The sequence below is a fragment of the Miniopterus schreibersii genome (assembly GCF_964146895.1).
Source record: "Miniopterus schreibersii genome assembly, chromosome: X".
NCBI classification, from domain to species: Eukaryota; Metazoa; Chordata; class Mammalia; order Chiroptera; family Miniopteridae; genus Miniopterus; species Miniopterus schreibersii.
The window spans coordinates 76,137,548-76,162,109 of NC_138104.1; the positions used below are offsets into that span (position 1 = coordinate 76,137,548).

Consider the following 24,562-nt stretch of genomic DNA (forward strand, 5'->3'; position numbering starts at 1 on the left):
TTTTGCCAACCCCTGATTTAGATGCTTGAAAAACTTTAGTTTTAAAATAGGGTCTAAAAATCATGGCAACAGATTTTCGAGATTTAAAAAATGTGTCTTGCCTGGCCAGACATGGCTCAGCGGTTGAGCATCGACCTAGGATCCAGGAGATGGCGGTTCGATTCCTGGTCAGGGCACATGCCCGGGTTGCGGGCTCGATCCCCAGTCAGGAGCGTGTAGGGGGCGGCCGATCGATGACTCTATCATCATTGATGTTTCTATCTTTCCCTCTCCCTTCCTTTCTCTGGAATCAATAAAGATATATTTTTAAAAAATAAATAAGTAAATAAATAATAAATAAAATTTAAAATGTGCCTTGCCCTGGCCAGTGTGGCTTAGTTGGTTAGGCATTGTCTTGTGCACCAAAAGGTTGCTGGTTTGATTCCTGGTCAGGGCACATGCCTAGGTTGTGGGTTCGGTCCCTAGTAGGGGGCAAGCAGGGGGCAGCCATCGGATATGAGATCGATGTTCCACTCTTACATCTATGTTTCTCTTCCTCTCTCCCTTTCTCTTTTAAAAATCAATAAAAAATATTTTTTTAAAATGTGCCTTAGGGTTAAAAGAACCACTTTAAACTTGATCTCTGCCTGTGAGTTTTCCTGGCCTGAAACAGTCTTTAACAGGTTGTGTCAGATAATTGCTAAGAATCTTGAACCCAACATACAGTTTCCTTTATAGTCTTCATATTACTTTGTATGTAGACTAGCTCTTCATAAAATCCAAAGCTTCCTAGCCAAACAAAACAAATCCTGTCATTAGCATGACTCCAGTCATTTAATAGAATAATTACAAAAACACCAGATAGAACAATTTAAAAGCAAAAATTTGTTTCAGTTCATTAGGGTTCTCTCACCCTAAAGAGAGAAATTACTTTTTAAAAATCAGTTCAGGAGTGGTGGCAAGGGGAGCTATTTGAAGAAGAGCTGGATAAGTTGGATTTAAAACAATACCACCCATACTTTTTATTTAATATTAAGTAATTTAATCAAGATACACAGGACTGCACTTGGCCCTTATTCACATTGATGTTTTGTCCAGACATCTGCTGATGGGAAATGGTACCAAATCATGTCTCTTCTTTGTTGTGAAGACACCTTGTTGAAATGGCTCCAGCTGAGGCAGGTTCAGGCTGGGAACCAAAGCCCTTCCTATTTTATTGCCATAATATCCACATTGCACTGTCACTTCCTTACTGGAAACTTTGTTTCAACCAGTGTGTTGGTCATTATTTAATAAGTTCATGATATTCCTGCTCTGCAGAACTGCACAGCAGTTGGTACCAAATCAAGTCCCAGTCTCTGACAGTGTAATAAATTGATTCCACAGTGTGGCTTCTCAGTGCTGGGCAACATGCTGAGTGCCTCAGTTCATGATGACTGACCTGGAAGGAAAGGAACAAAGGATGTTTGAACTTCAGAACACCAAAATCCGCAAACAGAAAGCCCGCTGAACCCTGACGATATAAGGCCTCTTAAATATGAAACCTTTAATCTTCCTTAACTAAACTGCATTACGCAATGCTGGAAACCCATGCAGAACCAGTATCTATCATTTCTGCTTTGTGAAGACACACCAGGAGTAAATATGACCCAAGAGGTGTTTGGTGAGGATAAAGATAGGAAACAGATGGGGGCAACTCTGTCAGTATGACTGTGCTTTCTGCAGCTGCTGCTGTGGGGTGCCTGCTAAGGAGAATAGAGCTTTCTGAGACTTGCTGGGTAGAGTGGGGGAAAGAGCTGGTACTGAAGCTGTACCTTTAGGCATCAACCATATAACCACCCATCCTTCACTTGTGTACTGGTTCACATGCACAAAATAAATCCTGCCAAAAACAATGGGCTGTTATGTACAACTGAGGCTGTATACAAACAACGAGTGCAGCTTCCTCTGAACTTTTTTCTTCTTTCATTAAAACACGCTGATATCACTGTATGGGAGCAGCAGAAAGTGGGCTGAATCTGGGTGTTTATCACAGTTTCTTGTGATCCTTCCTCTGATCCTGGATGTGTGCCCAATTTGACATTACTGCTTTCTAATGTGTTGAAACTGTTCATCATCTTAATAGAATACTGATGCAGAGTTTGGGAAGGAAGCACTTTCAACATGATTGAAAAGGTGCAATAAAGATTCACATTAAGCATTAAGGAAAAGCTAATTTCATAAAGGCCTTTCCGTGAACCTTTAGTATTCTGTTAGTACAGGTTATTTACATAAAAAGAGCCACCATGTCAAATTTCAGTATAATTTACTTTAATTTAAAAAAGCAATTTCCAGATGGGCTAACTCTGGTTCCAGATAAGATGTAGTAAATACATTTCTCCTTATTCCTCCCACAATGTATAACTGAATCCCCAAACATGATACATAAAACAAAGATAAGACTCTAAAGGGTGAGGAAAGGAAGGCGAACTGACTAGAGACATTGGGTAATGAGGAAACCATAGCTGTGAGTTCCCTGGGTTTTCCTTTGGCCTCCTCTATATCCTGGAATGGGTGCAAAAGAAGCCCACAGAAATTATCCCCCCTCCTGTCAGTAGAGGCCTAATGGGAAGCCAGGACTTCTGGACTAACATCCCCACCTGGCAGTAACTAGATGATGCACACCTTCCTCCACCAGTGCAGTGTCAGTGGAGGTCTGCTAAAATAGAAGATTTACATAAAATTCAGAGATTCATCACATATATTCAAATGTTCAGGATACAATGAAAAAAATTACCTGTCAAACCAAGAAACAGGGAAATTTAAACTTGAATGAGAAAACACAAGTGACAGATGCCAACACTGAATAATGAAATTATCCAAAAAGGATTTTAAGCCGCTATCACAAAAATGCTTCAGTTAACAATTACAAATATACTTGAAACAAACAAACAAAAAAGTATTTCTTGGCAAATAAATATAAAAAAAGAACCAAATGGAAATTTTAGAACTGTAAAATTTTACTACTGTAACATAACCAAAATTTTAAAAGCTCACTGGATGAGCTCAATGGCAGAATAGAGATTCCAGCGTAAAGAATTAGTGAATCTGAAAATAGAACTATAGAAGTTACCCAATCTGAGCAACAGAGAGAAAATAGAGTAAAAAAGATGAGCAGAGCCTCTGAGATCTGTGGTACTACAATTAATGATCTACTGTTTGTTTCATCAGAGTTCCAGAAAAAGGGGGAAACAGACTGAAGATGGAAAGTACTTGAATAAATATGGCTGAACATTTCCCAAATTTGGAAAAAGACATAAACGTACAGGTTCAAGAAGCTGAAGGAACTCCAAACAAAACCCCAAAGAAATATACAACAATATACAGCTTTCATTAAAACATATTGCTGTGTTACTGTGTGGGAGCTATGTCTCACAAATTTTGATATAATGTTACTTATGGAAGTGATTTGAATGTTAGTGGATTTCATATATGAAACCATGGAGGCCAGAGGAAGTGGCATAACATTTTCCAAGTGCTGAAAGAAAATAACTGTCACCTCAGACTTAATATATTCCATGATATCCTTCAGGAATGAAGGTGAAATAAAGACATGCTCAGGAATAGATCCAAGATGGCGGTGGAGTAGGTGAAAGTTACACTTACCTCCTCCCAGGAAGAGGATACAAATAAGTGGAAGCATATACTATGCTCATGGATAGGAATAATTAACATTGTTAAAATGTCCATACTATCCAAAGCAATCTGTAGATTCAACACAATTACTATCAAGATACCAATAACATCTTTCAGGGAACTAGAACAAATAATCCAAAAAGTTATATGGAACCACAAAAGACTGAATAGCCACAGCAATCTTGAGAAAGAAGAACAAAGTTGGAGGAATCACGATACCTGATAACAAACTATATACTACAAGGCCATTGTAATCAAAACAGCATGATACTGGCATAAAAACAGACATATAGATCAATGGAACAGAATAGAGATCCCAGAAATAAACCCATGCCTATATGGTCAATTAATATTTGACAAAGGAGGCAAGAACATACAATGGGGTAAAGGTATTCTCAATAAATGGTGATGGGAAAATTGGACAGGTACACGCAAAAAAATGAAACTTGACCACCAACTTACACCATATGCAAGAATAAATTCAAAATGAATAAAAGACAAATGAAAGACTTGAAACAGTAAAACTCCTAGAAAAAAAAAAGGGCAGTAAAATCTCAGACATTTCTCTTGGCAATATTTTTTCTGATATATTTCCTCAGGCAAGGGAAATAAAAGAAAAAATAAGCAAATGCACAGCAAAGGAAGCCATCAACAAAATGAAAAGACAATCCACTGAATGGGAGAACATATTCACCAATGATACATCTGATAAGGGGTTAATATCCAAAATTTAGAAAGAAGTCATACAACTCAACACCAAAAAAACACACAAACACCCACAAAAAACACCTCACAATCCAATTTAAAAACAGGCAAAAGATACCATACAGTCATTAATCAAAAGAAAGAGTGGGCCCAGCCGGGCATGACTCAGCGGTTGAGGGTCGACCTAGGATCCAGGCGATCGGGGTTCGATTCCCGGTCAGGGCACATGCCCGGGTTGCGGGCTGCAGCCGATTAATGACTCTCTCATCATTGATGTTTCTATCTCTCTCTCCCTCTCCCTTCCTCTCTCTGAAATCAATAAAGATATATTTTAAAAAAAAAGAAAAGAAAGAAAGAGTGGTTATATTAATTTATATCAGGTAAAATAGACTTTGGAGCAAAGAAAATTACCAGGGACAATGAACGACAGTACATAATGGTAAAAGGTTCAACCCACCAACAACACATAGCAATCCTAAATGTGCATGTATGCAGCAAAACAGAACTTGAAACTTCTTAAAGCAAAACCTGAAAGAACAAAAAGGAGAAAAAGACATGCCCACCTTTATAGTTGGAAACTTCAAAATCTCTCTCAACAATTGATAGAATTACTAGACAGAAAATCAATAGTGATATAGAATAACTAAATAATACCATCAACCAAATGAGATTGAATTGACATGTATAGAACACTACGCCTAAATAATGGTAGAAACACATTCTTTTTAAGCATACATGGAACATTCACAACCTAGGCCATATCCCGGTTCATAAAACTAACCTTTTCAAATAGCTAAAACCTTTTTGGAAAAGAATAAAGTAGAAATAATTACACTATTCACTGTTAAGCTACATCTGACTACATTAATTAAAACAGTGTGGTATTGGTGGAAGGTCAGATTCATAGATCAATGGAGAAGAAAAAGCCCCTAAACAGGCATACATGTGTATAGCTAACTGATTTTTGACAAAGGTGTAAAAGCAATTCATTGGAGGAAGGATAGTCTTTAGACATCCACAGGCAAAAAACTAAACCTTGACCTAAACTTCACACTTTATACAAAAAATAGCTCAAAATGAACCATAGAATTAAATGAAGGCATAGATAAGCTTATCCTAAAATTTATAAGGAAAGACAAAATAGAAAATGTAGAACTTTTACAAGAAAACATAGGGGTGGGATGGGGTGGGTTATGTGACTATAAAGGGTAGCACAAAAGAGTTTCTTTGTGCTGATGGAACAGTTCTGTATCTTGATTGTGGTGGTGTTTACACATATCTGTATGTAATAAAATTACACAGATCTATGCACACAAATACACTCAAAAGGAGTGCACATAAAAACTGCTGAAAACCAAATAAAGTCTATAGATTGTACCAATGTAAATTTCCTGGTGGTGTTACTGATCTACAAACAAGATGTTACCATTGGGGGAAGCTGGGGGAAGGGTACACTGGACCTCTTCATACTGTTTTTGTAACTTCCTATGAGTATAGTTCTCTCAAAATAAAACATTTTCCTCTGTCACTGTTTGTGCAATGTGTTCAGCTCTCCATTTGGGTTGTTTTAAAGATCTGGAAACAATTTGAAAGTAACTCAGGATGGGTTTCTGTCAATGACTAACCAAGTGCTAAATGCTGCCAGGTCAGATCCCAAGTCCCGACAAACATTTATGGAGATGCTCTGGACTCTTTAAACCCTTTTATTTAAAATCTCCTTAAATTTTTTAAAAATTTACCTGGAAAACTGCTTTTCACTCAAGTTCAAATTTTGTATTAAATCACTGGCAGTACAAGGTGGGAGGAGAGGAGGGACAGGAGCTCTGAAAGATCTATTACTGCCTCTGGGATATTTGAAGAACTGTTCTGAAGTCCTACTAATCCTGGTTGGGAGGCAACCTCACAAGGCCCTTTCTGTCTTCACAATAGAAATGGGTTCCTATCCTCCCGTTTTGGTCTCTAGTTCCTGAATGTCATGGAACTAGGGCAGGGATGTTCATATACCTTTCAGTTCTGATTTATATCTCCATGGAGCCTGTAGCCAAGTAGACTAAAAAAACCTGTTAACAGATTTCCTACCATTTTCAATATTTTTGTTGTGTTTAAAATATAAACATGTCTTTGAATGATTAGGGCGGTGTTCCTCAAAATTCTTAAGCCCTCAGTGTTTTAGAAATAGGATTAAAAATTAAATGAACTCCAGACCCCACTCTTCTTAATACTATGGGGCCCTATTCAGTTGGAGCTACGAATTACTCAACTTTGGGTGCATTTAAGAACCAAACACTCAGTTTATCAGCCAGCTACAGTGACCAAATAGCTAGCCTTGCCCTTTTTTCCAACTACTAGATGTTTGACAACGAAGAATTAAATGTTAAGCTACTAAACTTCTTGGTCAAGACTATTTCCACTCACCCAGAGTTTGGGAAGAATAAAAATGTTTGTTACTGCGTGAATCACCTGAAATGAGTGTAAACCCTTCTGGTCATTCCTAAGTCAAAAGTATTTAAAGACCCTATCTTGTATGATAATAAAAAATAGATAATTTAAAAAATTGTCTTAGTACAATTAATTTCCAGATTTATAGAGATTTTGTTAGATAGGACAAGGATCTCAAGGTCTGGGCAGCTCTAAATGTTATTTCTTGCTAAATGTTAAAGTATAGCACAGTATTTTGCAGGTGCAGCAGTGAACAGGATGAGCTGACAAGGAACTCAAAGGGATGAAAGTTAGTCAACTACAAAGAAGAAATCAACATATAATTGAGAAAATAGTGCACATAATCAATGGCTAAGCCTCCCTTCAGGGAGCCAGAGCTTTGGATATGACTCTCCTGTGTCCCTTACTTGCTGCAAGTAAATAAAACTACCTTGCAACAACCACGTCTCATTTTTTAATAGAGTACCCCAAGCGGTGAACCCCTTGAGTTCGGTAACAATTTCTGTATGTCCTTGTTTTGTGAAGTGTACATAAAAGGGCTTTTAAATCAGTGGCATTGAAATGTGAAGTCATTCCTTAATACTAAATTCACAAATTCCTTTGCACTTAAGAAAAAAAAAAAAAAAAAAAGGATTGTTTACTTAAAGATTCAGTCATACTCCAATGAGCTGAATGTATTTTTTGGCCTTTAGTACAGTTCCCCTGAGTATTTAAATGACCAGCCTGGCCCTAAATGCAGCTGGGTGACCTCCTAATAGCCTCACTGCCATCAAAGGGACATGGGTTTTCCCTGAGGTTAAAAGTATTTCTCTTCCCCTTTGACTGTTGAGAAATAAAAATAGAATTAATTTAAAAAGCATTCAATCGTGCTAAGAGTTTTGTTGTTCTTTATTTTCAGCCAGCCATCTCTTTTTGCAAAATAGTCCCCTTTGCTATCTTTAGGCAACATGTAACTTTTTTGTTGTTTGTAGAACCTGAAAAATGTATTGTTTTCCTTTATTACATCTGTGTTGGTGATATCCTTTATCAGAACAAGAGACAGCATCTGCTTTTATTGCTTCTAAAATCTGTCTATTTAACATATGCCAAACTCCATGCTGTATGAAAGGAAGTCCTATTTTTAAAACATTATCTTCATCTTAGTATTTTTGGCTTACTGTTCCCATAATCTCTCCAAGGCAGTAATGTGTCCTTTTTGGTAAAATCTGGTCTTAGTCATGGGGAAAGTGACTTCGAAGTTCACCTTATCTGTATGTATGTAAGGACTGCTTTAGTTAGCTTCCCAGTTCACACTGGGGGCTGCTCATAACTCTCTTTAGTTCATCATCTTTACAAAGAACTGTTTTGCACCCCTACTGGCTCCCCATACCTTATGAATGTCTCTGTAATGTTCTGTGTCAGACCTTCATTTAGCCTGCTTTCTCTGCTTTGGAGCTGCTGGTTACCACACCCAAATGATCTTAATCACACAATATTAATCTCTTCAAACCATCCCTCTAGGCATTTGGATTTCAGGCCAGATGAGAGGCTTCTTGATGGCAGAGCCCTGGGCCCTCACAACTCTCCCTGTGTTAACAGAAAGGGCTTCCTTTACATGAGTAAAAACATGTCTCTCTCAGTGGCTATTTTTGGCATGCGACTCTTTAGGGGAGGAGAATCTGCTCATTCCAAACATGGTCAGCATGTAAGTCAAATGTGGTGGTTGTTTTTCACAGCTTCTTAATCCTCTAATTTAAAAATATCCACTGTCACTCCTAGCAGGGTGGCTCAGTTGGTTGGAACTTCGTCCCATACACCAAAACGTTGCAGGTTCGATTCCCAGTCAGGGCACATACCCAGGTTGCAGGTCTATCCCCAGTCAGGGCGCATGCAGGAGGCAGCCGGTGGATGTTTCTCTCTCACTTGTTGTTTTTCTCTCTCTCCCTTCCTCTCTCTAAAATCATATCCTCAGATGATGAAATATATATATATATATTCACTATCAGCTGATGCTCCAATTTCTTCCCAGCATCTAGCATGATGGTCTCTAATGTGAACAAGGCTAGCTGCAGAAATGTCAAACTGGGCCACTGGCTTGGTGCCTGTGGGCCAAACAGGGCAGGGAGCAAAACTGAAGGACTCCAGTTCTCATGAACACATCACTGAGCTCTGCAACTTTTCTCCAGTTGAAACTGCTTTCTATTCAGCTCCCAATAATGAACTTGGACCAGGATTGTTTCTTAGTCTCTACTGTTATTCCTCTATACTGCACCTAAGCAGAGATGTTCCTTTCAATAGAGCAAGTTCTTTGGTTCCACTACGAAGCAAGAGGCTGAGGAACCAGGAGCCCTCATAGAGAGAGAGTCATTTATTCGTCACCTTGTTCAACTAGAATGTCAGACACAAAAAAGCAAGGCCGGTTTAGCTTTTTTAGTTTCATTCTTTTCTCTGTTGCTCATGCTGAGCCTGAGAAAAGGCACATTGAGGAATTTTAAGCCAGCTGCTTATAAATGTTTTTTTGAAGAGCATCACTGCCAACTATTTATATTACATTTGTATTCATGGGAAGAAAATCTCTGCCCAGACTAAAAAAACCACAAAAAACCTCTGAAAACTCTCTGAATCCTGCCTCAGCAACTGCAAATGGACATTTCTGCCCTCCCCCAGACTACAAGGACAGCTCTCAGGAGCACAGAGAAAATGTATGAAGAGTTAAACCTTATTTAAAATCAGCCTTATTTCCCCAGTGATAGCATCCTGAAATAGGTGAAGTTCAAGTGAATAGGTACAACCCACTGCATCAGTACCAGAAGGCCATCTTAACAAGAAACTTGCTAAAACCTGATGGCATGTGTAAGTGTGGTTTTACAAAGGGATGATCATTTTTATTTTAAAATTTATCCAGTCCTTTAAAAGAATCACAGAAGTGACACTTTCCCAAATACATGTGGACTGGGGAAGGGCCAAGAAGTTGATGACATCTTGGCATCCTGGTTCACACCTAAGATGCGAAGCAATCATGCATTGTCTGATACGAACTGTAGGGACAGAGAGAGCCAGGGTGTTGGGAAAAAGGATTTTCCATCCACCAGACTAGCCAAGATGAAAAAAAGTAGATAAAAATCCATGTCATTGAATGTCTAGAAAACAGACACTCCAAAGAACAGCTCATGGGAGTGAAAGTTGGTGCAACTTTGAAGAACTTTACTTCTTCAAAATGTACAAAGCATATACCTTTTGCTACATAAGGTCACCCTCCTTAGATCTCAACTTTTAAAATGTTAAGGAATTAAAACTAAAAACATTTAACTACCTAAAAGGCTATATTTTTCTGTTTGAATTTGCATAAAATATTTCTAGACATATATTACAAGAAATGTAGTGGTTGCTTCTAGCAAGTGAGACTGGCAAGTATTTTGTATCTTTCCATACTAATGAACTTTTTTCCACCACATGCATATATTATTTCTTAAAAATTTTAAAACACTAGTTTTAAAATTGACAGCACCTGATTTTATTTATTTATTTTTAATCCTCACCCGAGGATATTTTTTGCATTGCTTTTCAGAGAGAGTGTAGGGGAGAGGGAAAGAGGGGGGGGGAGAGAGAGAGATAGAGGGAGGGAGGGAGGGAGGGAGGGAGGGAGAGAGAGAGAGAGAGAGAGGAGAAACATCTATGTGAATGAGACACATCGATTGGTCTCCTCCCGCTTGAGTGCTGACCAGGGCCGGGGATCGAGCCTGGAACCAAAGTACATGCCCTCAGCCGGAATTGAACCCAGGAACCTTCAGTCTGTGGGCTGATGCTCTAACCACTGAGCTAAACCAGCCAAGGAGACAGCACCTGATTTTAATCCTCTGGCTGTGTTATCCTTGACAATTACCCAATCTCTCTGAGCTTGTTTCACCATCCCCATAAAATGGGGATACTATCTCCCTCTTAAAGCTAAGATGGGGACTAACTCAGACAATATGCATTAAGCAAGTAACACAGTGCACAAAATAGGCACTCAACAAATGTAACCTCACCTTAGCACCAAGAAACCTTGGAAATCCTCTTAATTCAACCTCCTCTTATTATTAGTAAGAACACTAAAGCCAAAAAAGGTTTAGGGACTTGCCCAAGGTCAATCAAGTAGTCACCAGGAGAGCCAGGCCCTGATGTCTGGGTTCCTGCACCCCATTATGAATGCTGATTTCATATGTGCCAAGGAATGACTCGGTTACTACATTATAGCCACATGTAACTATGAAGGACCAGCCTTTTCCTCTTCCTGGCCCACAAGACTTCATGAATTTTCATGATTTTTCCTAAAAACCAAATTCACCATGAACTGATGGGGTCCTGGCCTGGGAAGGCAGCCCCAAGGGAGAGCTCCATGAATGTCCTGATCAAAGGAAGCACTAACTCCACAGGGAAGAAATAAGGATTTGGATATGGATGTGCTTTTAAAAATTGTTCACACCTTACTGCAGCCCTGCCACTAAGGTACCTATCTATGTGTGCACGCACCCACGCACACACACATGCACGCGTGCACTATCATTCCCAAATTCCAGCCCTCTGGCATGAACACAGCACCCACAATGCCTTCCGACTAGGAATTTAAACAAATTTTCCTGAATGAGAAATTATATGTAAAGAACAGTGTTTAACAAATGCCTGTTCATAGGCGGTCTGTGTTTAAGCAAGAGGTCCTCCTTTCAGGGATATTTATACACATGCTGTTTGGAGCATAATAACCAGATTAAAATGGAATGACTTTCAAAATGCTGTTAGGGATTTTGGTGGTGGCTGGTCATTTCTTTTTCTGTTTGGATGATTTCCTTAGAAAGAAAGCATCCTGATTGTTGGGAATTAGGTTACAGTGCACTTCTCTCCTTTCCTAATTTCATTCAAAGAGTCCATCCATCTTGTCAAGAAAAAAGGCCAAGGTGTCTTAAATGCCTACAGGAATGAAATCCTAGGTCCTAGCAAGGCTACAGGTCAAAGGGAGACAGGCTGAAAAGATAAAACAGCACATCAGTCTGCTCGGAACCGTAGTGGATAGTGTACAACAATGGATTATTAGTAGTGGGTAGTGTATGATGATGGATTATTGGAGTAGTGGAGAGTATATGACAGTGAATTATTAGATAAGGAGTACAGACAACAAAGCATTTGAAGGAATGTGAGAGGGTGATAAATGGATCTGTGAATAATTTAGGATGTTTTCCCCTTTTCATATTAACACCCTGCATCTGCTTGCAATTTCACAGTTCCAAGTTCTTTCACATAAGTTACTGTGGCAAACAGCTCACTGCTCATTAACAGCCCCTATCCTGATCTTGTTCCAGAGGCAAAGACCTAGCCCAGGGGATGAATCATGACTGGTCTAAGTCAGGGGTCCTTAACTTATCTGTACAGTACAGTCACCTGGGGAACTTTTTTAAACACCCCAATGCCTGCACCCCACCCCAGACCAATTACATCAGCATCTGGTGGTGGAGCTCGGGTATTGACATTAGAAACAAAAGCTCCTCAGGTGAATGTAATGTGGTCCAAGCCACTCATGGCCATCCTAGTCTCTCTCACCAATTTTTGGGCTAGAGTAGGCCATGTGACTCAGTCATTTCTAGCCAGTTGAGATGTAAAGGAAAAGTATAACCACACTGAAGGAAAAGTTTCTATAGCCAGATTGAAGGAAAGAAAGACAGATAAGGGAAAACTCTTCCACTTGCTAATCAGTTTCCCTCCTTTCTGCATCTTAATTAACAACCCTGAATAGTTGTGTGAGGAAACAATGCTTGTTTCTGAGGCTATCACCTTGTGACAGTGGGAAGATAAGCTGATGAATGAAACCCAAAAAGATGTAAAAGGTGGAAAGAGCCTGGGTCCTTGGTGACTTGACTCAGGGTGCTATCCAGCCCTGAAAAAATCACACTGACTCCCTCCCGGACAAATCCTGGTTGTCAGGTATAGACCATCCAGAAGTTACTCAGATTAATTAATGTGTAGCCCTTCTTCACTAATGAGCTAAGGTCATGCTCAGATGCCCCGTGAGAAGGATGGCCATGGGGAGGATGGCTTAGAGTTACCAACTTTCCTGTGTAGTTGTTATTGGCAGCTCAGGGATATTTTATTGATTTGTTCAGTGGTTGGAACATATTAGTAATAAAGCTAAATGTGTTTCCCACCCCATATTAGTCTCAAAGCCTGACTAGAGTGCCAAAGGTGCTGCCAGGGGCCGCTAAGGGGAGCAGGTAAAAGTGTGTCATAATGGAGAAATTCTGAGCTTTGGGGTTGAACACCAAAGCTGCTCCACCCTCACCAGCCCAGGTGTGATTTCAGGTAAATTACTTGACTTCTCTGAGTCTTGAATCCCTCACCTGTAAAATTGATAATACTTCAAAATAATGATATATGTACAGTGCCCAACTCAATGTATGGCACATAAGGATCCATTCCCTTCTCTTCCTTAAAGTAGAGTGTGACAGACTTTTAGAAATTCATCAGTGGGTCAATAATGTTGGTGGAGACATGGTAAGTGTCCAATAATTCCAGCAGAAATGTGGGAGGAAGGGATTAGTCACCAAAGTTTGGAAGAGCCTAAAACTGGCTTCCAGATTTCCCTGAAGCCTTGCAGAGAAAGCCCTGTTGGTCTTCCAAACAGCAGCACCAATGCTTTCCCCCATAGTCACCCTCACAGACTCTAAGCTCCTAGAGGACGAAGCCTTGTCCTCTAACCCTCCTTTCTATTCTCTTTCTTACCCTATCCCAGTCAGCACTCAATAAATGTTAATAAAAATGGGGAAAAAGTGAAAATTTCTGGGAGATTGTCAGTTCTTAAAGCCATAAAATGCTGCAGCATTTGCCCTGGAGAGGGGTTCCCTCAGGCCTCTAAACGAGGGTTAGGGACCATTGTTACTTACATCTGTAAATACAGGATTAACACATGAAAGGATGTTTTCGTTAAGATGTGACAAGTCACCCAGTGCCTTACCTTCCTTTATTCTGGAAATCAGGAAGGAACACAGACTTCCTAGCAATTACACAAACTGACGAAGAAACCACTGGGAGAACAATCAGCTAGCTTCCAAATCTCTCTGAAACCTGACTCTATTAACAACAAAATCCACCTTCATTAACATCTTCAAATTTGTCCTCAGAGCTTCATCCCAGGGGAATAGTGAATTACATTATAAAATAATGAATGGAAACTTAAGTCACTTCCGCCCACCGTGCACTGCTTTTCCTCCTCCTCTGGACTGCACAGTGCAGAAAGCTGCATCCTTCCAACTGCCACAAAATTTGGGGAAACCCATCCCCGTGCCACTAACTAGACTCCTAAGGTGAGCATCATGCAGAACAAACTCTTCCCCTGACCAAAGTACAGGCCATACACTGACCTAGACACTGAACACATTTTGAGATCATTTAAACCCCATTTTAGCATCTCAGGATATATGCTTTACAGAGAAAGAACGCAAAGCTCCTTCTGCAGTTACAGCCAAAGCTGCTACGGCCAATCTAAGGTTCCATCTCTCAAATGGATGGGGTGAAGTTAGGGGAAGGCCCAGCCCTGAGGTCTTGTCAGCAGTAGAGGAGGCTGACCAGGCAGCTTTTGGGAACTGATGTAAATAGGGTATGGTCAAATATCCTGCAAACACCAGCCATGGGGGTGGGGGGAGACTCCACATGAGTCAAAAGGAAAGCTAAGTCCATTCTACACCACTATACCAGAGCCTAAGACACACATGGGCAAAAACTGATGCAAGGGAGGCCTGACTATGCCTGTGTGCTTGGGAAGTCAGAAGTAAAGCTCTGGCGCCTGCATATCAGAGACAGGTAGAGGGAGAGAAGAAATATGAAACAGATTGGGGGAGTCAATAACTTTCCACCAAACCCTGCTTTTGGCTTTCTCTGTGCCTGCAGACACTGTTGCAAAAAGTTTCCCCATAGGACAGATTGGCGTCAAGATAAAGTCATAATCGTCAATATCAAATGGTCCCCAAAATCCTATGCTTTTCATGCCAAGTCCTAGTCTCAAGTTCCATTACTATTTTTCAAACCTTCTCTACTCACCCCAGACCTCTGATACCCCTCTTCCCTCCCCTCCCCCAATTCTCAACAGATGATCTTATCTCCTATTTCATAGAGGGGACTGGGAGTACAGAGACCTGAGTTCCGCCTCAGCCATACTTAATCTGGAGATCCCGATGACACTTCCAAATTCTGCCAGCAGCGCTTTCCCATCACTCAAACCTATTATGACAGGGTGAGATCGGGGACAGCATCGCTCTCTCCCCTGCAAGCTGGTCCAAGCTCCTCTAAGACCCTTCCTTGCCCCTCCCTGCCCCAGGCTACCTTACCCGGATCCACCCCCAGGACGCGGACGGGCGGCTACGTGGCCCCCTTGGCCTCCATCTCCTTCAGTGTCTCCTCGTCCACGACTGGCTTGGGGTCATCCTCTTCTCCGCTACGAGGGTAGGCCAGCAGACGCATGGCTGGAGCGCAGGCCGCCTCCACCTGGCGCACCTGCTCTTGGCTCAGGCGCTCACGCCAGGCGTGCACAGCCTCCCGGGCATCGCGCGCAGACAGGTGGAAGGGCCGGTCCGCGCCATAGGCCGCACCGCGAGTCATGTTGAGCGCGAAGTTGTCGAGCGCGGCCAAGGCGCGCAGCCCGGCAAAGCGCAGCAGGCGGCGTAGCTGGGCCCGTGGCTGCCGCACCAGGTCCTCGTAGCGCAGCCTCAGGTAGCGGCGCCTCAGCCAGGCGGGCGCCCCGCGGGCGAAGAGCAAGTCGCGCAGCCAGGCTTCACAGATCACCTCCAGCGCACCGGTCAGGAAGAAGTCGGTGCGCGGCGCAGCGGGCAGCGCGCGGGATGAGCCCCCAGGACGAGCACCCACACCATGTGCCAGCAGCACGCGGTGAAAGCGGTCGCCCCTCTGGCGGGTGCGCAGCACCTGGATGCTCTCCCGCAGCAGCCCCTGCCTGGATTTGAGGCGCGAGTTGTGAACGGCCCGCGGGTCTCGGAAAAGCTGCACCACCTTCAGGTTGAGGCCTGGATCACGCAGCAGGGGCACCAGCACGCCCAGGTCCAGGAGGCGCACGTCCTTGATGACCACCACCGGGTACTTTCGGCACTCGGCCTCCAGGGCGCGCAGAGCCACAGGTGGGCAGCTACGCTCGCAGGCAGCGTCCTCGACTAGGCCAACCTCTGCCCGGGTACGAGTCGCGCCGGGGCACAGGGGCGGCGAGCAGATGACCTTATTGGTCCGCCAGCGAAAGAGAGTGGCCGTGGTGAGATTGGCTGAGCCAGGAGTGCGCGCGGCGGGGTCTCCTGGCGGAGCGTACAGCCGCAGCACAGAGAAGTCACAGCGGAAAAGCGAGCGCAGCATGTCACGCAGCGCGCCCTGCAGGCTCTCAGCGTCTCCCGGATACAGCGCCTGCCAGAGATGCCACATGGGCTCGTACAAGTAGAAAACGTCCGGGTGCTGGTTAAAAAGCTCACCGAGGAACGACGAACCTGTGCGCCAGGTGGCATGCACATAAATGTGCTGCTTTAAGCCAGACACCGTCTCCCCGACGGCACTGCTGAGGTTGCCCGGGGAACCCAGGGACTGGCCTGCGTGCCCCTCAGCTGCGGGCTGCGCCTCGGCTCCCTGCTCGCGCTCTCCCGCTGCCGCCGCCTCCAGGCTCCACACTCCCAGGCTGCGGTGCAGGCCTTGGCAGTGTCCGGTGCCCTTGTCCCCTTCGCGGCCTCCGTCCAGTACTGAGGGGACGAGCAGCAGCACCAGCGTGTACAACACCAGCAGCAGCGCAAACTTGCAGTACTCCCGCCGCCGCCGCCGCCGGCCCTTCATCGTTTACCGACACCCTAGAGCTAGTGGGGACCCCGTCCTCTCACCTTCCTTAGAAACCGCGTCCCGAGTCCGCTCTTCCGGCCCCTTTGGGCCCCTCTGAGCCGGGAGAAGCAGAGCCACCAGGGCTATGCATCCACAAGGGGAAACTTGGGAGCGGGTGGTGCTAGGGGCGGCGCCCCTGCGGTCTCTTGGCTCAGCGGCTGGAGAGTCGCCTATTGGCCGCCTTGGCAGCCGCCCGCTCCGCCCCCAGTTTCTCCCCGCCTCCCTACCCGCCCAGATTCGCCCACAGATCTGCCAGATCTGAGAGGAGTTGCAGCGGGGTGGAGTCGCAGTCTGGGATGCACCGAGCCAGACCCCACCTTTCCCCAACCCTTCCATAATGAAGTCAAGTCTTCTTGAATTAACTTCAGGCAAGGGAGGGGCTCGAGTGTACGGAATGTACCCAGTGACCAGATGTGGACCCCACCCGGAGATCTCCACTGCCTCTCTTATTACATGTCCCCTGCCTGGCCATCCCTGTGATAGACAGACTCGCTTCCACACTATTTAGAGTTCCTGGTCGCTATCTACATCAAGTGCCCACATCAGCCCCAGGATGAGTGTAACTGAGTTCTGGATGGAGAATCTCTCCACTTAAAGTACACGATTGTGCCCTGGCCCGGTGGTTCAGTTGGTTGGAGCGTGGTTCCATACACCAAAAGGTTGCAGGTTCCATCCCCTGTAGGGCGCTTATGCAAGGCAGTCCATCAGTGTTTCTCTTTCAAGTCGATGTTTGCCTCTCCCTTCCTCTCTAAAATCAATAAAAACATATCCTCCGTTGAAGATTGGGGAAAAAAATACATGATTGCACATTGCATGGGGGTCCAGAGGAATTGGAGGCGCTACTGCATCCACGTGGTGCATATGGTTATTAAGGTGCAGTCTTTGTGAAATTTCAAGTGTTGTGTTCCTTAGGGTTTTGCCCCCTAAGGGGCATGCACATTTTACAGACATCCTGAGGATCTGTTTACTCATTTCAAAAATGTGATGATTTTTAGTGCCTCTGTACTTCCGAGTGTTGTGATATTTTGGGGTCATTTGTTACTACAGCATAACCTAGACTATTCTGACACATGTGAACAAAAAACATTTACAAAATCAGAGTGGGAAGATGGTTGAGTTTCTCAGGAGCTCAGTGTTTACAAGGACCCATAAGCAGAGACATATACTCAAGGATGGGTGAAAAAGTGATAGCACATCCAAGAGGCAGATTAAGCTCAGAGTTCCTGAAATCCAAAAGAAAACTAAAAAAGATAATTTTTGCTCTGTTTCAAGCAGGGTAATGAACAAGAATAATGAATACCCTTTTGGAGAAGGTGTTGTAAGGTTAATGGAAGATATACAGCTAATCTCATCACAAGGGGAAAGTGTTCAAATTGGAAACATCAGAACATCTCCAAAGATTTTCTTCAGTCTTTTTCATCACAGAAACTACTCTACCTATGAAATCGCTAGCTCAAGCATCCACTTTCTGTCCACAGTTCCCTCTCCCTTCAGTCACTTGTTCAAATCCTCTCTACTCTCCAACCTCATTGACGACTACCCTCCACTTCTTCTCGTTTTCATATTCAGCAAAGAGACCCCAGACCATTATTTTGATAACACTTCTGCCAATAACCTAAACACTGTGGCCCTCTGTCTTTTCATTACTTATTTAGAAAAATTTCCCAAACCCTCCTTTAGGCTTTCTGTGTGCCTGCAAACACTGTTGCAAGAAGTGTCCCCAGAGGACAGATTAGCATCAAGATAAAGTCATAATCATCAACCTCAAATGGTCCCTGAGGTCCTGTACTTCCCAAGTCAATTTCCAGGCTCAAGTTCAGTTATGACTATTTCAAACCTTCTAGGAGGAGAGGTCTACTCTATTTAGACCTTTGATACCTCTCTTTGCCCTCTACCACCCCTCCCCATCTCAACAGATGACCTTACCTTCTGACTTCATAGAGAAAAATGAAACTATGTTGGATAAGCTCTCACTTTCCACCACTAGACCCATATATCCACTTACATCTGTACCCATCTTCTCCTCTGTGGCAAGAATATTGTTTTCCAATATTAATCTATAACTTTTTCCTTCCCCATGTTTTTACTTCCACCCTCCTCTCCTCTTTTAAGCAAGTAGGTAACTCTGTGCTCACCTGAGTGGAGAGATGTGGTTGGGCAAAATGCAAAAGGTCACCAATGTCTTATTCCAAAGGCCTAAACTCCAGTAGAGTGTGGTAGGTTTTAAAAATAACCACAAAGTTTCATCCTCCTCTCTTTACACCCTTTGGCAATATCTACCCACACTGACTCTGGGATGACCTTGTGACTTGCACTGACCAATGGAACAGTAGCAAATATGACACAGAGGCTTGGAAAAAGCTTCCACTGTGGAGATTGCCCTCTTACTGCTCTTGGGAGCCCTGAAGTTGCCGCTTGAGGAAGCCTGAGCTAGCCACACGGATCAGAGAATAAGCCTTTCCAGCTGAGTATTCCCAGACCAACCAGCCTCCCAACCACCAGACAGACGAGAAGGGATATCCTAGACTAGTGCATCTCAAACTTTAATGTAGACACAAGCTCCTAGGGATCTTGCCAAAATGCAGAAGTTGGCTCATTAGGGGTGGTGTCAGAGAGTCTACATTTCTAGTAAGTTCCTTGGTGCTGCTGGTCTGAAGACCACACTTTGAATAGAAAGATGCTACTCCTTACAGCCCCAATTGAATTGACCCAGAACAGAAGAACCACCTAGCTGACCCACTGAATTATGAGAAATAAGAGATGTGGGTTGTAAGATACTAAGTTTGGGGGGTGGTATGCAGGAAGAACTAGGTGATATAGGCAAGGTGTGAGGGCTTAGATGAAATGTCTTGGAGAAGTAGGGAAGAGCCGCCCTCCATTGGCCCTTCCCCTAGGCTAAGGATTGGTGAAAGGAGAGAGAGAATTCTATGGGCTCCACAGCAGAGAGCACCTGAACTCTACTTCCTAGCAATGCATCAAGGAAGAGCAGGACTCAAGGGGGAGTGGTTGTATGGTTTATCTTGACAGAGATGATCAGAGGTGAGACACTGTTTCAAACCTTCCTGGGCCCCAGGCACAGCTTGGGGGTAGCAGAAGGGTCACAGAGATAGTGATGGTTGACATTACTGGGGTAAATATTGTGAACCAAAATCCAAAGATCTGAAGACTCTAGATCAACAGTACAGCCCTGAGAGTAGAGATACCCTAGGAATCTCCAAGGCAAATTGTTAACCCAGCAGAAAGAGAACTTAATCAGGCATAAAGTTGTTTTCTATAAAAGTGATTTCTAGCCCGGCCAGCATGGCTTAGCGGTTGAACATCGACCTACGATCCAGGAGATCGCGATTCTATTCCCGGTCAGGGTATATGCCTGGGTTGCGGGCTCGATCTCTGGCAGGGGGTGTGCAGGAGGCAGCCGATCAATGACTCTCTCATCATTGATATTTCTCTCTCTCTCCCTCTCCCTTCCTCTCTCTGAAGTCAATAAAGATATATTTTTTAAAAAAGTGATTTTTACCACTTTTTTAAGTTAGTGGACCTACTACCTTTTTCTTTCTTTCTGGTACAGTAGAGTAGGCACAGTTCCTCTTACTGCAAACCACTTCTCCTTCCTGTGAATCCAACCATACCCTCTTAACAAGATGATTCTCACCAGGGTGAGAATTAAACATAGTTACGTGGCTCTCTTTTCAAAAAAGTCCCATTGATTCCCATCCTCCTCTGGCACAGTTGCTGCTTACACATACAATGCTTTCATAGGAATCAGAAAGTACCCCCTCCAGACAGATACATTTCAAAAAGGGACCTCACCACATTGAAAACAGTACCCCTTCCTTCATGCCACAGTCCCAGGCCACAGTTTACAGTTGGAGTGCAGAGCCTAGCTGGATTCCAGCCTGCATTTCCATCCCTCTGCCAGACACCCTTGGCACTCCCTTGCCCTGCTGCCACTGTTTTCTTAATAAGTATTTTTTTAATATGTTTTTATTGATTTCAGAGAGAGGAAGGGAGATGGAGAGAGAGATAGCAGGAGAGTCACAGAGACAGTGATGGATGACATTTCAACCAACCAGCTTTCTAAGCTTATCAATGGCTTCCATGTTACTGAATCCGGAGGACATTATCATGTCTCGCCTTATTTGGCCTTTCAATAACATTGAACACTGTTGACAACTCCTGCCTTCAAACCCATCTTTAAATGTTTATGACATCACTCTCATCCAGTTCTCCTTCCATTTCAGAGCACAGCATTTGAGAGACTGGGCTCTGTAAAAGAGTAATCTTAATAGTACCTATCTTGCAAGCTTATTTTAAGAATTAAATTTTATAAGATAGATGGGTAGGTAGGAAGGTAGGTAGATAGATAGATGATAGATAGATGATAGGTAGAGATAGAGAGGTAGAGAGATAGAACAACAGTGCATGACATGGAGTAAGCTTCAAGTATTATGAGTTACGGTTACTGTTGCTATGGGAAACTCATCCTCCTCCACCTGGTCATTCAATGTTAGAATTCCTTCAGGCTCAGTCATAGGCTCTTTTTCTTCTCACACTATGGTCTCTTCAATAACCCTGGATCAACGTTTCTGTCTCAGATCTCTCCTTGGCACTCCAGACCTAGAAATCCAGTTGCTTATTTGACATTTCTTCTTCTTTTTTTTTTCTTTTTCTGGTGAACAGCATCCTAATTATCTCTCTTTTTAAAAAATTTATCTTTATTGTTGAAAGTATTACAGATGTCCCCATTTCCCTCCCATTGATCCCCTTCACCTGGCATCCCACCCCCAGGTCTTCCTAACACTATTGTCTGTGTCTATGGGTTATGCATATATACATATAAGTTCTTTGATTAATCTCTTCCGACCCATTCCCCTACCCCCACCTTCCCTCTGAGATTCCTCAGTCTGTTCCATGTTTCTATGTCTCTGGATCTATTTTGCTCATTAGATTCCACATATGAGCAAAATCATGTGATATTTGCCTTTCTCTGACTGGCTTATTTCACATAGCATAGTACTCTCCAGGTCCATCCATGCTGTCCCAAAGGGTAAGAAATCCTTCCTTTTTATACCTGCATAGAATTCCATGGCATAAATGTACCACAGTTTTTTATCCACTCATCTACTGATGGGCACTTGGACTGTTTCCAGATCTTAGCTATTGTAAATTGTGCTGCTATGACCATAGGGGTGCATATATTCTAGACACACACACACACACACACACACACACACACACAAAGGTAAAAAAAAAGAAAGAAAGAAAAGTAAAGCTTAGAGAGAACAGTGTATTGTTAATAGTTACAAAAATTTAGAAATTAATAATAATAAACTGAAATGTGAAAAATAGAGAAGCTTTTGGGAAATGAAAGAGGCAGAGAAAAGATTCTGAAAGAAGGGCTGGCAAAAAATTAAGGGAGAGAATAGGAGTAGGATAATAGCTGAAAATGAAAAAATACAATAAAAAGAATAACAGAAACTAACAATTGAACAAAAAGACAGGGAGACAGAAGGCAGGAAAACAAAAACAAACAAACAAACAAAAAAACATGAAATTATGCTAATGGATTGAGAGGATAGACAGAGAGAGATAAAGCCTGAGCAGGGATGGAATCCAATAATAGATTTTGGGGAAACTATAGAGAAATATTGTAAACTTGTAGGTTATAATGATAAAGTCCCAGCAATTAAGCAGGGAATATTAAGAAAGTTTTGATAGTAGAAGCAAGGATTAAACAAAACAAAGCAAATAAACAAAACAAAACAAAGAAACAAAACAAAAAACAAGGTATACAAAACAAAATTCTTTAAAAAAAAGGGGAAAAAAATAAAATTTTAAAAAATTATTATAAAATTTAAAAAGAAGAAAAAAACAAATATTATTTTCCTCCTTTCTCTTCCTCTTATGGGAAAAAGAGGAGCAAAAAAGAAGTAGGCTGGCAATCACTTGAGTTTCTTCTGGGAAGCTTATGTTGTCTGCGGGTCACTGTTTTGTGTGCTGATTTTCTTTCTCCTTGGAAGTACTTGTGTATCAGCCAATGTGAGGAGCTGTCTAGGTTTGGCTCTGGTATCCTTAGGTAGTTTGTTGATCTGAGGCTCTCTGTGGACCCCCTCCTCTTGTCAGTTGTTTTGCAAACTTGTAGTTGCCTGGTCTTACTCCAGAGTCTTCTGTAGAGTCTTTAGGGTGCAGGATGGCTAGTGTAGCTCAGGGTATCACTCCCCTTACTTAGAGGTTTTGCTGTCAGGCACTCACTGTGAGGGAGCTAGTCTCTGCTCCACAGCCAGCTCCTCAGTCCCTACCCTGTCCTCTGATTCTAGTTCCCCAGGCTCTGGCCTATTGCAGCTTCAGATTGATTTCAGCCTGTTGCCTTTTCTGTTTGGGCCGTTTCAGCAGCCTGTGTTCAGTGGGTTCGATTAAATACATTCTGGTGAGCCCTTTGTGTGCCCCGCCCCCAGCAGGGGTTTCAGCTTTTTCATCAGTTCCCAAACAATAGTCCCTGAGAGTCTTATTCTTGTAACATCCTCCTGTGAGCTGTTCTCCCTTCCCCCTCAGGACTGTGCCTTGTGGTGGATATATGGGGCTTCAGTGAGCTGATCCAGCCCCTGTCCTGTTGGAGGTGGTTCTCCCAAGCTGTAGGAGAGGTAGGTGTGCTACCCCCTTCCCCTCCCAGGTCTGGTTGGCTGGGGGCACCAGGTGCACCCCTCAAACAGTCTACTAAGCGGACCCAAATCCCAGCTTCCACTGGTCTGTCCACCCAACGAAAGCCAAGAAGGTGGGAGCCAGTTCAGGGATTGAAAACTCAAAAACACAAAATAACACACAAGCAGAGAGTCCGCCCTGCAAGGTATCACAGCCCCTGTGCCAAGGCACCCTGTAGGAGGGGACCCAAAGTCAGTTCCACGCAGCTCCCCTGCACTGCTGATCTCAGTAAAACTGGGATGGCTCCACGCACCACCACGGCATCCTGAGGGCTGGTCCCAAATCCCAGACTCTCGAGACTCACAGGGAGCTCAGGGCAGGAGGGCTCTCTTTCCCTTCCCTGCACCACACAGGTTCAATGCTTTCTGGGGCTCAACACAATGCCTTACAGGAAGGCAAAGGGTCCCTGTATGTGGCTGCTCTGTGCAGATCTCTGGTCCCTATTTGGGTGCCGCACACTTTGGTACAGCCTTTCCTATGGTCAGCACCCTGAGCCTTAGATGCCAGTGTCGGCCCGCATTAGAAGCTTTGTTTCGCTAGGAAGGCACTATCCCCTCCTTGCAGGCACGCCTCTTCCCTGGGTCCCTCTGCCCTCTGCACCAGGAACTCCTTCCCCTCTCCTCCGCTCTGGGTGTGGGATCCCTGATTTTGGATGCAGGTCCACACTCCAGAGGGAGGGAACTTTGCAGCCTCTAAGGTTTGGGGATTGGAGCCCAGCACAGTCTTCAGGGGGGACTCCCCCTTTCTACAACCCCCTCTTATTGGACTCTATGATGTTTTTCAGTGCTCCCTGCTTGCAATATGTCCACTCAGGTATGTTTCTCTGGTTTTTCCAAGCTGGCTACATAGTATTTTTGGGGGGGGGGGCTTAAATTGAGTCTGTGGCTGGGAGTGGGGGTGCTCTGCTGCTTCTCACAGTGCCATCATCTTCCCTCCCTTCTCTTTGCTTCTTGATGAGTCTGGCTAATGGTTCATCAATCTTGTTTATCTTTTCAAAGAACCAGCTCTTGCTTTCATTGATCTCTTTTATTTTATTGTAGTCTCTATGTCATTTATCTTTGCTCTGATCTTTATTATTCCTTTCCTTCTACTTACTCTGGGCTTTTCTTGTTGTGATGTTTCTAATTCTTTTAGTTGTAGTGTTAGATAATTTATTAGAGGTTTTTCTTGTTTCTTGAGGTAATTCTGTAATTCTAGGGAC

At 43.4% G+C, this 24,562-nt stretch overlaps 1 protein-coding gene across 1 annotated transcript; it reads right to left on the reverse strand.

Annotated features, from left to right (window-relative positions):
- Positions 1-796: 796 nt before the first annotated feature.
- On the reverse strand, positions 797-16,772 carry CHST7 (carbohydrate sulfotransferase 7). Its single transcript, XM_081125632.1, has 2 exons — positions 15,129-16,772; positions 797-1,420 (listed from the first exon to the last, which is right to left on the reverse strand). The coding sequence occupies exon 1, from the start codon at positions 16,618-16,620 to the stop codon at positions 15,160-15,162; it is 1,461 nt and encodes a 486-aa protein (XP_080981758.1). The 5' UTR covers positions 16,621-16,772; the 3' UTR covers positions 797-1,420; positions 15,129-15,159.
- Between the last annotated feature and the right edge of the window lie 7,790 nt (positions 16,773-24,562).

Coding starts and splice junctions, on each gene's coding strand:
- CHST7 (XM_081125632.1), bottom strand. CDS start 16,620: ATGAAGGGCCGGCGGCGGCGGCGGCGGGAGTACTGCAAGTTTGCGCTG.